Source organism: Geotrypetes seraphini, chromosome 2, assembly GCF_902459505.1.
Source record: "Geotrypetes seraphini chromosome 2, aGeoSer1.1, whole genome shotgun sequence".
Taxonomy (NCBI): Eukaryota; Metazoa; Chordata; class Amphibia; order Gymnophiona; family Dermophiidae; genus Geotrypetes; species Geotrypetes seraphini.
Genome location: NC_047085.1, coordinates 398880700 through 398898350, shown reverse-complemented (window position 1 = coordinate 398898350; position 17651 = coordinate 398880700). Strand labels below are relative to the sequence as shown.

The window sequence follows — 17651 nt, the reverse complement described above, 5'->3', positions numbered from 1 at the left end:
CTGTATTCGCTTTAAATTACTTTTTCTTTGATAGCACATAAAGTATCCCCCCAAAAAAGAATTTCCCACCCAGTTGTCACAGCACCTCCCCCCCCCCCACACACACACAACTTCATATGATCCCCAGCAATCTGTTGTCATATAGTTTAAGGCTTTGGTAACAGAGGGGGGGGGGGAACCAAAAGAAACTGTCCCAGCAGCCCTTTGCTAACAGCTTGCCAGCAGTACAGGCCTTTAAACTGTAAAGGTTTTTTTCAGAAAACAGGCCTCAGTCTTTCTCAAATTCAAAAGAAAAAACCCTCCACAAAATGGTTACTTGCCAACCACCGATAGATTCACTTCCATTGACTCTGAAAGTGCAGGCTCTGGTTCAGTAACCTCCATTCTCTCAACTTCTACACATGGCTCTGGGGTCAGTGCCTTTTCAGAACCCTGCCATTCTATCCGTTCCTTTTCCTTTGACCGCCACTTGGCTTGGAGATCTTTCTGCAGCCACTGCTCTGCTTAGCTTCTGTAAGCTAGGCTTAAATTTAGCAGGACCACACCCTAACCTGGCTGAGAGGGAAGCAGGCTTCAGCTCCCTTTGGTTCCCCTGGTGGTCACCTATGAAAATTTCCTCCTCTCTCATAGAAGGGCTCTGCCTAAGCTTAGGCTGGGGATAGACAGCTCTGGGTGCATTGAATGGCTTTCTAGTGTATGGCTGTTTTTCCATCCTGCCTGGAAGCACTGTTCCTCTCTTTTCCTGGGTGTCAGGTCTGACTACAAGGTCTGGACTGTCACAACATGGGGAAAGGAAAATTGGGCATAGAGAGAGAGGAGTGAGGTAGAGATGCATGGGGAATAGAAGAATGAGAGGGAGAAATGTTGGATATTGTGGTAGAGAGGGCAGATTGAAGGGGATGCAAGGGGGAGGAATGTTGGACATAGTGATGGAGGGAGAAATGTGGCATTGTGCTGAAGAGGGGTGCTAGAAGGAGAAATGGGCATGGGACTGGTGGGCAGTGGTGAAAAATGCTACACATGGTCCCGGGGATGAGAGAGAGAAAAATGATGGATGTGGCAGTAGAAGGGGTGGGAGATATGCCTAGATCTCTTAAGACAGATGGGCAGTGAGAGAGAGGGAGACATATTGCTAATAGGGGTGGAGAAGAGAGGAAGAAAAGTTGGAGTCATAGAGGGACAGAGAAAGATAGATGTTGGTTGAGGAAGGGAATGGGGTCTGGAGGAGAGGAAGCATGCAGGAGGCAGAAATAAAGAAATATGGGAAGTACAACCAGAGACTCATGAAATCACAAGACAACAAAGGTAGGAAAAATAATTTTATTTTCAATTTAGTGACCAAAATGTGTCAGTTTTGTGAATTTCTATCTGCTGTCTATATTTTGCTCTATATATGTCTGTTTTTCTATAGTTGTCACTCATTGCATATTTTAAAGTCATCTGCCTTGACTTCTTTGAAAAAAAAAAACCCTGAATATAAATGATGATTAACATTTTCTGTAGGCACAGTGTGCCTTTTGGTTTTTTTTTTATTTTGTGGTTACCATTATGTATTAATAAGATTATATTGTGTGTGCATATGAAAAAGGGATGTAAGAAATTACGTTACAATGAGTACTATTAATATGGGGGTGGGGTCTGGGGTGGAGCTGGGCAGGGGTACTCGGTTGGTGTTTGTTAGGCTTAGGGGATACTTGGCTTGAAGAAGTTGATAAACACTGCTATATACAATGTAAATCCAACAAGAAGAGGATGTCAAATCCAACCAATGTAACCATGCAGTTAAATTTTCTTACTTTATAGTTTAGATGTTAGTCTTAGATATGAGTGACCACACAGTGGCAATTTTTGAAGCCAAATTATTTCACCATGGGTATTTATTTGTATCTTTTCAACTTGCAGGGATACAGCACACGTGTAGGTGATAAAGGAACACAGCTCTCAGGAGGTCAGAAGCAAAGAATAGCAATTGCGCGAGCTCTCGTTCGAAAACCGAAAGTCCTGCTACTAGATGAAGCCACGTCTGCTCTTGATACAGAAAGTGAAAAGGTTGGTGAGCACTCTCTTCAGGTCATGCGTCAAAAGAATACGAGAGTATTGTATATGTATCTTATTGAAAAATGCACATTCTAAAATCTGGCTAGTCGATATTCAAAGCAATTTAACTGGATGGGAAAGGCCGCCAATAGATTAGCTCACATCAGGGCGGAAAGCTGGTCCTTTTCAGCAGCATTGTATCAGTTATCACTGCAAAAAAAATGACTTGTTAGTACCAAGAAAACTGCCAGCAATTCTGGGGATGTGACTGCTTAGTTCCCAATATTTGGAACTTAATCGCCCAGGCTTAGTGGGCAAATAAGGCTGTATAAAATGCAGGCCTATCTTTGCCTACTAAGCCATGGACAGTTAAGTCTGAATTTTGACTTAATTGGCTATATGCTAGCTGGCATTGAAAAACCTGGCTGAAAATTGGGGGGGGGGGGGGGGGGGGAATCGTGGGGTGGCTTTTCCACATGAGATTAGCTATCTTTACTTCTTTTTTTTTTTTAACTCGCTACTTGAGTATTTTCAGCCACACCCTGAATAAAGAGGACAGTATGACGCACATTTCACTAGTCAATGCTATGATTATCTACTTATGTATATAGGCCTGGATTCTGTAACTGGCCCTGGTGTTGGCAGCTGTCTTAAAAGCAGCTGCCAATTGTATGTCAATCATGCAATGGCGCCAAGTACAGAATTGCGCCTCCAGCAAAGGTAGGCGCCTTGAATGTAGGCCAGGGTTTTCCTGGCCTACATTTCCGGAATCTGTCTGATGTGAATCGTGCCTCTGTAGTTTGTCCAAATAGCAAGGGAGTATATTGTGGGTGTGTTTTGGATAGGACCAGGGAGGGCCCAAAAGTAGGATGGCCAATAGGGACTTTTGAATGGGTAGGAGGAGGATAGTGGCATAGTGGTTAGAGCTACAGCCTCAATACCCTGAGGTGGTGGGTTCAAACTCCACGTTGTTCCTGGGCAAGTCACTTAATCCTCCACTGCCCCAGGTACATTAGATAGACTGTGAGCCTGCTGGGACAGAGAGGGAAAATTCTTGAGTACCTGATTTATAACTCATTCTGAGCTCCTTTGGGAGGACAGGATTTAAAAAAAAAAAAAATCAAATAAAAATCATCCATGTCTAAAAAGGATGCTGACCACTGGAGGGATTAAGGCATGACCCCTTTTTAATCTCCCAGTGGTTACTATCAGAATTTCAAGCACATTAGAGAAATAGCCTAGTGGTTAGTGAAATGGACTTGTAAACCAAGGGACTTGGGTTCAAATCTCCCTGTAACTCTAATTTTTTTGTTTTTCGGGGATCCCTCCAGGAATATAAAAATACTTACTGTACCTAAAGATATAAGACATCTTCAAGCCTAAAGGCTATTGAAGTGGTGTCTTTTCAGGTACAGTAAGTATATTTCTGTTTCTGCCTGTGTCATTTGGTTTACAGTCCACTACACTAAACACTGGGCTACTCCTCTGTCTGACAGCGTTCTTATTAAAATGGCCACACAGACATTAATTATTTTTTTTTTTAGCATTTATAGACCACTAATAGCCTAAGTGGTTTACATTCAGGTACTGTCCTAGTGTGCTCACAATCTGACTAACATACCTGAGGTGATGGGAGTAAGTGACTTGCCCAGGGTCACAAGAAGCAGTGCTGGGATTGAACCTACAACCTTGGAGTGCTGAGGCTGCAGCCCTAACCATTCGGCCACTCTAGAACAAACAGCTCTATGCCTTGTTTTCCCCCGTTTATAATTTAACCTTTTCAGTTTGGAAAATCGTTGTTCAGAATGGATATCTTCAGTGTAAGGATGCCCTTCTCATGTATTTTTGAACAGGAAATCTGGATGTCTTTCCAGTTCAAAAATTGCTATGAGATGGACTTTTTTTTTTTTTTTTTTAGCTATTATGAGCAGGATGTCCCAATTCTGACTTGGGCGTTCTTCAGAAATGTCCCTCAATGTATATAGTAGGCACCAGTTTGGAACTCTCCTCCACCCATTCTGGTAACATTTGTGTGTGGTAGTATTCATATAAAAGCACAGGATTTTTATTTTATTTTATTTTTTTAATGCATGGCACTGCATTGAAAATATGAATAAAAACTTTGTTCTTATAATGCACTTTCATTGGTGCAATACTTCAGGAAATACACACATCATATAGTAACTACTGTTTTAAACCTCGTATCTCACTATGTTAAAGTAGTAATGGAAGAATGATGTCCGTCTTATTTTTTCAAATGCAGATAGTCCAGCAGGCTCTGGACAATGCCAGACAAGGTCGAACCTGTATCGTTATTGCACATCGTTTGTCAACTGTACAGAATGCGGACATAATAGCAGTGATTCAGAATGGAAGAGTGGTGGAACAAGGGACTCACAATCAACTTCTTGCTAGACAAGGGGCATATTATGCTCTTGTAAATGCACAAGTTTCGCATTAGTCATTGACATTGTGTGTTCCATTTTATAGTATGGAAGAAGAGATGTGCATAGAAATGAAGGATTTTTGATTTTTTTTTTTTTGTGTACTAACAAACTTTGGGCTATGTGTACATATGTAAATATAAGTTATGACTGTATAGTTAACATTTCTACTTACCCTAGTGTTCAAAGCTGTACGTTTATAAATCCAGAACTCTCATTGGTCAAAACAGTTGTCAAAAAAAATTGTGAACAGCTTCATCATAGACATTTTAAAACCTAATTGGCGTGTAATTTTTGTCATTAAAATATAACTTGTGTGTCAAATAGGGGAAAATGGAAGTTGTGTAAATGTACTTAGGTGCTACCTCAGAGAACAGTGCCTAAGTGCTTTATAGCGTAATTGCAAGAGGCTTGCATGGAGCTAGAATATGGGCAGACCATGGAAGAGCCACTAACTTATGCACAAAACATATAGAACAATGTAAGATGTGTGCTTGAATGCTAACATTTACACATGCCTTTATGTGGCATAAGTCAGTATTTCTCAACTCGGTCCTGGGGTAGCCCCTTGCCAGTCAGGTTTTCAGGATATCCACAATGAATATGTATAAACTTGATTTGCATACACTACCTCCATTATATGCTAATTTCTTTCATGCATATTCATTGTGGATATCCTGAATACCTGACTGTCAAGGGGCTACTCTAGGACTGAGTTGAGAAACACTGGTATAAGTGATTGTGTTTATAAAATACCAACTTTTTATTTGATGTGGAATAAATTGTGAGTGCCCAGATGTCATTATAGAATACTGTAAACATTAACATTCAGCATTACATTGTGCTGACATATCCAGAGGGTCAGCAAAGGCTCCTGGGATATTAAACAATCTGACCCTTGGGTGATGTCTTCAGATTGGGGCCATTCAGTCTATCTACATGTCTTAAGCCCAGTGCTTGGGAATATCCTTCAAGCCATGGACTTTCAAAAGATATGGTAAAGATAGGTGCTTTGAATATAATAAAGGAACCCAAACAGCCTGGCTCCATCTACCAGGTCTTCAAAAGTCACACCTTATTGTCAGTGGAGGGCCATTAAATAAAAAACAAAAAAATAACAAAATTGTGACATAGAAAGGTACTGGCAAATACTAGAACAGAGAATTCAAGTCTAGAAAAGATAGGCTTCAATCCCCTGTCTTTCTCTCTGTCTCTCTTTCTTTCTCTCTCTGTCTCTCTTTCTCTCTCTGTCTCTCCAGAGAACAGCCACAGTTTTCCTTAAGACATACACACACTGTTGCTGCTTTGTAACCAAGTAATGCTCTATATTTTGTAATAAACCTTTTTCTATATAATATACCCTTTTCCAAACCACACCTGGCTTTTGTCTCATTTTACTTCCTACTGCCTCTGAGGCCTGATACCTGGGATCCAAAAAAGACTAGGAACACACAGAAGATTACAAATAACACAAAGACACATTTTCCCCATCCCGATGGGATCTCTCTATTCCAATCCTATCCCTGCAAGCTCTGTCCCTGTCTCATTCCTGCAAGCTCTGTCCTCATCTGCACAAGCCTCAAAACACTTTAAAAAATCATAAGTATTCGAGGCTTGTGTGGTTAAGGCAAAACTTACAGGAATGGGGCAGGGACAGCGACAGTGAGAAAACTCATGGGGATGGGAAAATTGAGTTCCTGCGGGAACAGGGACAAAATTGTCCCCCATGTCATTCTCTAGTCTACATTTCTGGTGCCTACTTTTGATGTGGCTGTGATTCTGTAGTCATCGTGTGATTGGCACTGCTTTTCTAAGTGACCGCTGTTAATGGCACCGCTTAGAGAATCCAGTCCTTAATTTATATGAAATTTGCAAATTCTACCAGCACATACACACACAAATGTATATATGCTTGGGAAAAAGTCTAACTTAGTACAGGAGTTTGGGAATAGGCTATTTTAAAAGGTTCATAAATGTAAAAGTTATCTATAAAAAATACTCCAGGTACAATATATGCATCTTTGTGACTTCCTGGCCTAAGTGTCCTGTTATAAGTTTACCCTTATATTGCACAAACTACAATGGCTGGTAGAAGGTGATGCACTAATTTTTTTCAATAGATCTGATAATACTACTACTACTTTTTTGTCCGCTCGGGCTTCCATATTTTAAAGACTATGGGGCTCATAATAATCATAATAAAAAAAAGTCTACAAAGTGGCCTAAATGGGTACTTGGACGATCAAAAAGCCTGATCGTCCAAGTACCCATACCCAAAGCTGGTTTTTAGATGTACCTAAAACCAGCTTAGGCCTTTCCCCTGCCTCTAAACGGAGAGAGCAAAAAAAGGCATTTTTAGAGGAGGGGAAAGGGCAGGAGGTGGGCCGACCTAGACATAGTCGTACAGCAGGTATAACCAATCCAGCCCATGTGCCTAAGGCCCCACCCACAGGAGGGGCCTAAGGCAACTAGGTCTATGCCGGTTGGCCTAGGTGTCTCAGGGCGGGGCTTGGGTGAGGTGAGGATGGCAGGCCTGCTGGACGGATGGGCTTGGGACCCGTCTGTCCGGCCAATTTTCTTAAGATACTGGGGGAGGGGCTTCGCTGGGTGGGGGGCTTCGTGGAGTTCAGGGGGGCTGAGTGGGGGTTGGGGGGTGATCGTGGGGGGTACGATGAAGGCAGGAGGGCCTGGGATCCCTCCCTGTATCTTAGAGGGGGTGGGGGGTAGGGAGTTTCACCAGGGCAGGAGGGCTTGGGCTCCCTCCTGCCCCGATCATGTCAGGGAGGGTGGCAGTTCTTCAGGCATGAGGGCTTGGGTTCCCTCCTGCCCGTGTTGGGGAGGGGGTGGATCGCGGAAGGGGAGTTGAGCCATCTCTCCTGCCGCGATCATTGCTTGGGGGGGGGATTCTGTGACCAGTGTTCTTTTTGGCAGATACCAGTTACAGAATCCAGCTTTTAGGCGAATGACTGGCTCCTCCTTCGCCTAAAAGCTCTTGTGTTGGGCATTTGGGACTTAGTCTTTTTTTTTCATTGATTATATGTGGTAAGTGTAGACGTTGTGGTGGTCTAGGCGTTTAAACAGCTGAATATAGAGGCAGGCCATTATAAAAAAAATCTCCTTTTGGATGGTGGGGTTTTTTTTTAGAATGGACATTTTCCCTGCTTCTACTTTCAGGGTTTAGGAGACATTTAATAATAATAATAACTTTATTTTTGTATACCACAATATCACAAGCAGTTCAGAGCAGTACAGAGGAAGAGACTGTACACAGTAATGTTACAGAGAAAATTTCTAGTTACATTGATAAGCGGGGAGTAGCTAGGTCTGTCCGGAAGTGTTTCAGGGAAGTTACAAGGCAGGAAGGAATTGGAGGAATTTGTCAAAGAGATAGGTTTTAATTGATTTCCTGAAGGATTGGTAGGAAGGTGAGTTAGAAATGAGGGTGGTTAGACATTTATTCCATGTGCCTGCTTGAAATGACAGTGTTCTATCAAGGAATCTCTTGTAGATACAGCCTTTCGGGGAGGGGAAGGCGAATAGATAGGCATTACGTGTGCAAGTGGTGCCTGGAAATTCAAAGTAATGCGAGAGGTAGATAGGGCATAAACAGGTTATGGTTTTGAAGCAAAGACAAACAAACTTGAAGATGACCCTTGCCTCCATTGGCAGCCAGTGTAGTTTTCTGTAGTATGGGCTTACATTATCGGATTTATTGAGACCATAGATGAGACGGACGGCTGTATTCTGAACGATTCTCAGTCGTTTGGTGATTTTCTTGAAGGAACCCAAGTATAAGATATTGCAATAATCTAAGGTGCTTAGGATTAGGGATTGAACCAACAAAAGAAAAGAGAGGAAGTCAAAATAGTGTTTGATGGTACGAAGTTTCCAGAGGGTGCCCAAGCATTTTTTAACTTGGGTGTTAGTATGGTCTTCAAAAGACAGGCATCGGTCTAGGATGACTCCATGGATTTTGATGGTAGGGTTGATTGGGTAAGTTAACCTGTTTAATTTCAAGGAGGTGTTTGTTAGTTTGTGGTTGGGACTTGCCAGGAAAATCTTGGTTTCTTCTGGGTTCAGTTTTAGTTTTAATTGAGTAGTCCATTGTTCTACCCTAGTAAGGATAGATGAGGTGAATTGTTCTGTCTCTTGTATCAGTGAGGTTATGGGAATGATGATTGTAATGTCATCTGCATATATGTACAATTTCAATTTTAAATCAGATAACATATGTCCCAGTGGTGCCATGTAGACATTGAATAGAGAAGGGGAGCCCTGTGGGACTCCACAGGATTTACACCAGGAATGGGAAAAGGCTCCTTCGCTGTGGACCTGGTAAGAGCGGTTTTTTAAGAAGCCTATAAACCAGGTTAGGACCAGTCCAGAGATGCCAATAGAGTCGAGGCATCTGAGCAGAATGTCATAGTCGACAAGGTCAAAGGCACTGCTCAAGTCAAACTGAAGTACTAGTGCGCTTTTTCCCAGGGAGAATATATGAAGGAGGTAGTCTGTCAGTGAGGCTAGGACTGTTTCCGTGCTGTAGTTTGTGTGAAATCCTGATTGAGAGTCGTGTAGAATGTTGAACTTCTTTAAGTATCATGAAATAAACACATATTTGTTCCTGAACATTTAACTAATTGGTATGGATATTGTAATGAACTACCTAGATCATTATAGTATTTTTTTCTAATTATTTGGTTATCTAATTATGTCTCTTAATTGTAATCTTTTTAATTTTTTGTAAACCACATGGAACTTTACAGCCCTACGGTATATAAATTTATTATTATTATCCCCGTACCATCCCTGCAAGTTCTGCCTTATCTGCACGAGCCTTGATTTTAAAGTATTCGAGGCTTGTGCAGATGAGGACAGAGCTTGCAGGAATGAGACAGGGACAGAGCTCGCAGAGATAGGATGGGAATAGAGAGATCCCATCGGGATGGGGAAAATTTGTCTTTGTGTTATTTGGTGAAGACTAAGGGGTCCTTTTATCAAGGCGCGGTAGGGGTTTAATGCATGGAATACCGCATGTTAAACCGCCTGCCACGCTAGTCGTTAATGCCTCCATTGATTGCTAGTTTTTTGGCTTGCCAAGGGGGTTAGTGTGTGATTAAATGTCCGATGCACTAACCCCGCTAGCGCACCTTGATAAAAGGAGCCTTAAGTGCCTTGGAGGGGCATAATCAAAAACTATGTCGTAAATTGGCAGGGCACAAATGACCATTCTTGAAAAATACGTCCAGAGTATACTTTTTTCAAAAAATCGGCCATCTCTACGTCCAGGCGTTTAATCATCCAGACCACCACTACATCTATCTTTATACCACATACTCATCCAAATCCCAAATGCCCAGACATGGGATGGGCCAACAATGTGATGGACTGGCCACCCAGACATGGCAACAGAACAGTGGGGCACCTTACAGGGCATTGCTGTGAACTTAACAAAAAAGGTGCCATATAAACATCTCACCAGAACTCCCATATAAGTAATGTTGAGCCCCCTAAAACCCACTATCCCCTCCTGTCTACAACCCCCATTGCCCTTATGGCTGCAGGTTTCACCTGTATTGGCAGTACAGTAGGGTTTTGGTGGGCTCATATTTTACACTATGAATGTAGTGGTAAGAGTGGCTTATGGGCCTGGGTCCTCCTCTGTATGGTTCACTAGCCCACCCCCTAGGCTACTTAAGAGGCCTCTATGCAGCTCTTGATGTTCCAGAGACAGGTATATACGTTTTTATTCTGATTTTTATGGTGGTATGAGGAGGGTCAATGATCACGGGGGGGAATGTGTGTGTGTGGTGGTGGGGTCTGTGCTTTGTGTCGGCAGTGGTTATCTGGGCACTTTGGATACCTTCTGGGCATGTAGACCTGGTTTTAGATCGCTTAAGTCACAACGTATAAGTTCCATCCAGGCAGCCTGCAGTATGACTAAATCTAGGTTGGCCCATGTCCCTCTCTCACCACTCCTCCCAAAATGCCCCTTTCAGCTCTGGGCACATAGTGGCATTCAGAGGCCTAAAATCAGCCTAGATATGTCTAAAAAGCCATTTTGATTATTGGCACTTGGACGACCTGTCTTCTAGATCATCCAAGTACTGACTTTTGGCAGGTTTTTAGACATTTCTGTTTCAATTATGAGCCCCATAGTGCCTTTACTGTAAGGTTGCATGTGTGTGGAGCATGGTCAGGATATGGGCATGTCTCTCAGTTATGTGCATAGTTAAAGAACTTGCTTCACTTAGCCATGCCAACTTACTCTTGCTATTTACATGGCATAATAGGGCATGCCTACAGATGGGTGCATCAATTCCCACCTTACACTAATGTTCTATAATAGAATTTATGTATTTATTTACTTCAATTTCTAGCCCGTCCTCCCTGAAGCTCAGAAAGGGTTACATAAGAACATTCACAATGCAGACATTTTACAGAGAATGAGGATCATGACTGGTCAAAGGGTAGTGGGTACATAGGGGAAAAAGTGTTGAAAATTCACAGAGACTAAGGGGCTCAGAGGAGGGAAGAGAAAGGGAGAGGCAGTCTGTCGGAGTCTGTTTAGCTGAAAAAGAGGGTTTTCATTGCTCTTCGGAATGTCAGTGAATTCTGAGATCTTATATGATCAGGCAACTGGTTACAGAGCTGAGGGATGAAACGACTGTATGAGCGTTTCCAGGCCATTTCCATCTGGAGAGATTTTCCTTGTGGGATGCACAGTCGTTTTTCTGTGGCTAAGCAGAGGAGGCGATTGGGGGTGTACTCTTGTAATTTGGAAGCCCCAAGATGCTGTTATAGAATTGGTACTAAGTGTATGGTATTGAGGTGTCTAGACTGATGTGGCAATTTAGAGAACTTCCCCTTATGTGCACAAACCTATCCTCTGAATCTGTCTGTTATTTTTGTATGGGATAAAGTATGTGCGCAAATTTCTACCCACAGAAAGGGTGGGCAAATTTCAAAAGTTGTTTACCTGTGAACACCTGCCTGAAAAAAATGTCCCCAGCATTGCCTCATGTGAGAAATCCAACCATCCCAAGGTGTAGTCGGCTTTGTTCTCTTCTGTTATAAGCTGTGCTTATCATTAAAGGAAGGCACATCCTAAACAATTCTGCGACTTGTAGCATTCTTATAAAATAAGAGCGTATGCTTGCATTTAAATATCGAGACTGTTATTTGAACTTGATCAGCAACCACGGGTACTGATCATGGCTTCTGTTTCCTTAGGGGTATGGACTCTGAGACAGCCGTGCACTGCCTCTTAAAAAGGCTGTTTTGAAAATCTAATGTGGTATTTATTATTTTATTCATTTTTAGTATTGTATGTACATACTGCTTATAGCCTAAGTGGTTTACATTCAGGCAGTCAAGTATTTCGCCCTGTCTGTCCCAGTGGGCTCACAATCTAATGTAGTTGGAGCAAATGAAGTGTTAAATGACTTGCCCGGGGTCACAAGGAGTAGCGCTGGACTTGCACCTGCAACTTCGGGATGCTCAGGCTCTAGCCCTAACCACTAGGCCACTCCTCCACTACTAATTTTAGCATCTACATTGACTGCCCTTATAGTGCACTAACTACTATTTTACTTTAACAATTCTATTAATATAACTTTCTCAAAATTTTTTATACACGTTTCATGCTGTGCGTGTCAAAAATAAGTATCTCATATGTAAACATTTTTATATTTAAATAAAAATATGAAATCTTCCAAATACTATGAAATGAGTTATGAATTGATTTGAAAGGTGTGAAACAACATGTGTGTTCAACTTTATGACACCCAACCGTCTAGGATTTATTCACATATTTTACCACAAACCATACATTGCCATAATCCCATTTGGTTAGACCCTCCTTAGCTTCCACATAACAATATACAAGGGTGAAAGCCTCACTTCACATTTCTGGTTTCTTTCCTATATACATATAACAAAATGGTACTGCTTTTCCCTGGGATAATCCTTTATTAAGGGACAATAATTTATAATTGGTACATTGTATACAATATGGGCCTGATTCTATGGGCTTTTAAGAATTGCACATGGGCGTCCTATACAGACGCCTAGGGCTGCTTAAGCTCTCCTAAGGCCATTTCTGGGTGAAACCACACTCATGCCCAGCCTTGAATGAGTTTAAACATCCCTAGGTGCCTCCCTGACCTATGACAGATGCCTACAGTGTAGCCTAATCACCCTAATTCTCTAACCAGCATCTGTGTCGAAGGTGCCAGTTAGAGCATTGCATTGCCACTGAGCTGATCATGGCAAGAGAATCTCCCTGCCATGATCAGCTCAGTAGCAACTGCAATGGCAGGGAACTCCTGAATCCCCCCTCCCCTGTGGTCGGGCAGTAGGAAGAGTGCCCACTCCCTCCTGCCACCCCCCCAAGCAACCCCCAACAATAGGAGTGCCCAATTCCTCCTGCTGGAACCCTCTCCAAACACTCCTCACCCAACCACGATAGGCAGGAAGGATGCCCACCCCCTCTACCCGCTGACTACCCCTCCACCCTCACCCACCTGATGATCCCCCCCCTAATTCCCCCACTACTTTGTAAATAGAAGGTCCAGCTGGAGGTAGGCATACACCCACTGGCCTGCAGGACCACCACTGGAAAATGGCAGGCCTTCCCCAGGGAGGGGCCTAATGCCCTGATTGGCCCAGGTGCCTAAGGCCCTGCCCATAGTAGGGGCTTTAGGCACCTGGGTCAACCGGAGACTTAAGGATCCCAGTGCATTCTGGGATACACTGGGAGGGGCCTAAGCAGTACCAATTGGACAGAGGCCTTAGGAAATTGGAAGACTGGGCATCCAAGTGACAGATGCAATTTAATGTGGGCAAATGCCAAGTGATACACATTGGGAAGAATAAACCAAATAATAGTTACCAGATACTAGAATCCAACTTGGGGATTAGTGCCCAAGAAAAAGATCTGGGTGTCATTGTAGACAATAAAATGAAACCTTCTGCCCAATGTGCAGCGGTGGCCAAAAAAGCAAACAAGATGCTAGGAATTATTAAAAAGGGAGGGTTAACAAGATTAAGAATGTTATGGTGCGACCTCACCTGGAGTATTGCATTCATTTCTGATTGCCTTATCGCAAGAAAGATAATTGAATTAGAAAAGGTTCAAAGAAGAGCGACCAAGATGATAAAGGGAATGGAACTCCCTTGTATGAGAAAAGACTAGAAAGGTTAGGGCTCTTTAGCTTGAAAAAGAGATGGCTGAGGGGAGATATGATTGAAGTCTACAAAATCCTGAGTGGTGTAGAACAGGTACAAGTGGATCGATTTTTTACTCTGACAAAAATTGAAGACTAGGGGGACACTCGAAGTTGCAATGAAATACTTTTTTTTTCAGTTCAATCATTTTTATTAATATTTTTGTTACAGAATATAACAGACAGTGACCACATAGCTATGAGATAACCCAGCAGATTGCATATATGATCGGTCAGTGATATAGCTTCAAGTACAGAAAGTAAAGAAATAACATAACAAAACATAACCCAACTAACAAACTGAAACTGAAATATTTTTTCACTCAAAGAATAGTTAAGCTCTGGAGCGCATTGCAAGAGCTTGTGGTAAGAGTGGATAACATAACTGGTTTTAAGAAAGGTTTAGACAATTTCCTGGAAGAGAAGTCCATAGTCTGTTATTGAGACAGACATGGGGGAGGCCACTGCTTGCCCTGGATTGGTAGCATGGAATGTTGCTACTCTTTGGGTTTTTGGCAGGTACTAGTGATCTGGATTGGCCACTGTGAGGGAGGGCTACTGGGCTAGATGGACCATTATTCTAACCCGGTAATATTATTATGTTCTCTTGTTAGCAATTTGGAGGGTGGTTGCAGTTAACCAGTTCCTATCACATACTGGCTTCATGTATGGCACATGCTTTTGATCAGTTTCAGTGATGATTCCTTTGATCTCTGCTCACAATTCATCTGGGCCCCTTCCTTCTTGCCTGAGCAGGTTGAATCTGTTACTCACTTCGATTGCATACTGCACAGGGATCTCACTGACATCAAACTTCCTCTGAATGTCTAAACATAAGAACATTAGAATAGCCTTATTGGCCATTGCTGGGCTCTGTGTAGTGCTTGGAAGAATCATTGGACAAATTTAAGGCCAAACTAAAAACTTTCTTATTTAGGGACACAATTCTTAACATGAGAATAGGAGATTCATCTAACCTACACTCTCCACTCACAGTAATGAATACCAACCACTTTCAAGAAGTGTCATCCCCCCCTTGCCCTTTTACCACCCTTTTTTATCTCAATGTATTTTATTCTTGCCTAACCCTTGATCCTCATGTTTCTGAATGTATGTCTTATCTATTGAACATTTATTTTATTTTTTACCTTCTTTTAAATTTTTTTTAACATTGTAAACCGTCTAGGTACAAGTTGATAGACGGCATATCAAGTACAGTATAGAATAAATTTGGATACTTTTTTTTTTCATTACTGTTTGAGCTTCGATTGCAAGGAAATGCCATCATACTTTTTACAGGGGTGAATCTCTCGTCTCTGTGAACAACCAACGATGAAGTCTGAAGTGCACTGCAATATAATGATTGCTAAACCTTTCTCTGATTGCACTTGGCAAGCAGAAAGCAGTGACTCATCGGAGCATTACGTAGCATAGCCCCACAGCCTATATTTAACGGAGTTGAGCCTAGTTCTGTCTCTTTGGTGCCCAGGCAGCATGCTGCAGAAGAAAGAAGCATTCCATTCAGCCCATTCTACATCAAGTGAGTATCCTATTTCAAGAAAGTTACTCTGCTTTATTTAAGTGGGAATTTTATGTTAAGCTATATTATGGTTTTTAACAGATACCGGCTACTCAGCAATAACTTATAATGCCAGGTAGAAATGGAATTTTGAGAACGTTAGTGGTCATCAGATACTGGCCTGTTTGATCAGGATAGTTCTGAAACAGGCTACACACTTACATAAATGGGCATTTGTATTATACTTATTAATTTAGTGGAGAAACTAAATTCAGAAACTAATCAATGTTTTATCCTGACATAGTTTCACAATGTAAATAATTCAGGGAGGGAAGACATATTAATGTATCTACAACTAAATATTGGATTAGCAATCTTTCCTAAGAGATATCTGAATATGAAATGAGGATAATGTAACTTAAAGTCCATTTCATACTGGAGAAAATATTTACTTTCTTGTTTAAAAAGACTATCTAGAAATTACTTAGTATTTCCAATCCCGTGCTACAGCACAACACTTACAGTTTCTAAATGACGGAAGAGATGTTGTGGTTTTATTAAGGCTTGACAATAGCTCCATATCTCACTTACTGTATGGCCTGTGGTTTGGTTCTCTGCTCTACAGCTCAACAGTGGTATATCAGAAACACCTGAATTATAACTGAAGAACATTAACTGCTATTTATAGCAGAACACTTATTATAAGTTGACTATGTAACCAAGAAAGCTAGTAGGAACCCCCCCCCAGCAGTCCAGTGAAAATGAAAAAAGAAAAAAAAAAACGGGCCTCTGGGCCCGATATTCAAGAAACAGCATAAGCATAGCCCTATTTGATCACTATGTCTCACAAAACTGGTTTATAGTTATTATAGTTTATACAAGGCGGATTGCATAACATACATAATTAAAAAAAATTAAAAGACACTTATATATACATAATTTTGTGTCAAACAAAATTCCAAATGTTCCGTTGAATTTAGCAATTAAAGATGTAATTTTTGTGTGCTAACACAGAGGTTCTCTCTGTCTTCTGTACTGGTGACCGAGATTGGCCATCGTGAGGATGGGCTACTGGGTTTGATGGACCTTTGATCTGATCCAGTAAGACCATTCTTATGTTCTTAAGGACTTACTAGCTGAGTAGACCTCACGGGGGAGGGGAGGATGGGACATAGGGGGAGATAAGTGAACAGAGATAGTGAGGGGTAGCTGAGTGAATGCATTTGTAGGTCAGTAAGAGGAGTTTGAATTAATATTCAGAAACGGATAGGAAGCCAATGAAGTGACTCTAGGAGAGGGACAACGTGAGAATAACGGCTCTCCTGGAATACGAGTTGTGCAGCCAAATTCTGGATGGCTTGGAGAGACAAATGTAGTGTGGCAAACAGCATAAAAACAATATTTGCTTTCAGGCACCTAAATTGGACTTAGGCCAAGAAAACCTTGGTATAACTAGGAGAAGTCTAGATTTTGATGCCTACCAGTGTCTAAGTCCAATTTAGGTGCCATTAGGAGGAATTCTATAAACGGCATCTAGAATGATTGGCACGCCCTATGCGCAACACTCCTCAGCGCCTATGTTTTAAGAGTCATTTATGGAATCAGGGCCAAATTGTCTTGGAAGTAGGATAACATCATTTAATAATGTCAATGTCTGAATACAAAATCTTCAACTGCCACAAGATCGATAACTACAGTTAGAAGAAACAGTGTTGGAAATAGAAAAGGAAACAATGATGGAGGAGGAGGAAGAGGAACCACAGTCTCTGAGGTTGCAGGTTTAAGCCCAGCACTGCTCCTTATGACTAGGGTTATCAGACGTCCGGATTTCTCCAAACAAGTCCTCCTTCTTTGAGGACATGTCCGGGGGTCCAGACGGCTTTTCAAAACCCAGCACTTTGTCCGGGTTTTGAAAAGCTTCTAGCAACGAGCGACGTAGGGACGGCATCTGCGCATGCGCGGATGCAATGCGGTGTCATCTTACGCATGCGCATGATGTCATCGCGTCACACTGCGCATGCACAGATGCCATCCTGATGAGCAAACAGGTTCAGGGGGGCAGGACTGGGGGCAGAATTCGGGCGGAATGGGGCATGGCTGGGCGGAACAGGCAGGGTCTGGGGGCAGGTTAATGGGTCCAGATTTTCGTTTATAAAATCTGGTAACCCTACTTGTGATTCTGGGCAAGTCACCAACACTCCATTGCCCCAGGTGCCTTAATCAGATTGTGAGTCCACCAGGACAGATAGTACATGAATGTAAACCACTTAGGCTATAAGAGGCCTATAAATTCTAAAATAAATAAATAAAATAGCCATATCCCTTATGCTTCTCCCAAGAGATAAATTTGAAAACCCAGATGTACCAGTGTGATTAAATGCTAGCAGTTATCTTTGAAGTTAAATTGGGGAAATTAAGAACACACGC

The 17651-nt window shown here is 42.0% G+C and overlaps 2 protein-coding genes across 14 annotated transcripts in view; both read left to right on the top strand.

Moving 5' to 3' along the window:
* The window catches only part of LOC117354083 (ATP-dependent translocase ABCB1-like), a 161561-nt gene extending 155706 nt beyond the window's left edge, over positions 1-5855 (top strand). For all 10 annotated transcript variants that reach the window (XM_033930918.1, XM_033930916.1, XM_033930912.1 and 7 more), the window contains 2 exons: positions 1903-2049; positions 4301-5855. In XM_033930918.1, the coding sequence (XP_033786809.1) occupies positions 1903-2049; positions 4301-4498 (345 nt within the window). In that variant the 3' untranslated portion in view covers positions 4499-5855. The remainder of the gene's footprint in view (positions 1-1902; positions 2050-4300) is intronic.
* Positions 5856-15125: 9270 nt separating this feature from the next.
* Positions 15126-17651, top strand: part of ABCB5 (ATP binding cassette subfamily B member 5) — a 144631-nt gene continuing 142105 nt past the window's right edge. For all 4 annotated transcript variants that reach the window (XR_004538110.1, XM_033930910.1, XM_033930908.1 and 1 more), the window contains exon 1: positions 15126-15245. Coding sequence is in view for 2 of the 4 variants with exons in the window: in XM_033930910.1 (XP_033786801.1) it covers positions 15200-15245 (46 nt within the window). In the remaining 2 variants the exon portion in view is untranslated. The remainder of the gene's footprint in view (positions 15246-17651) is intronic.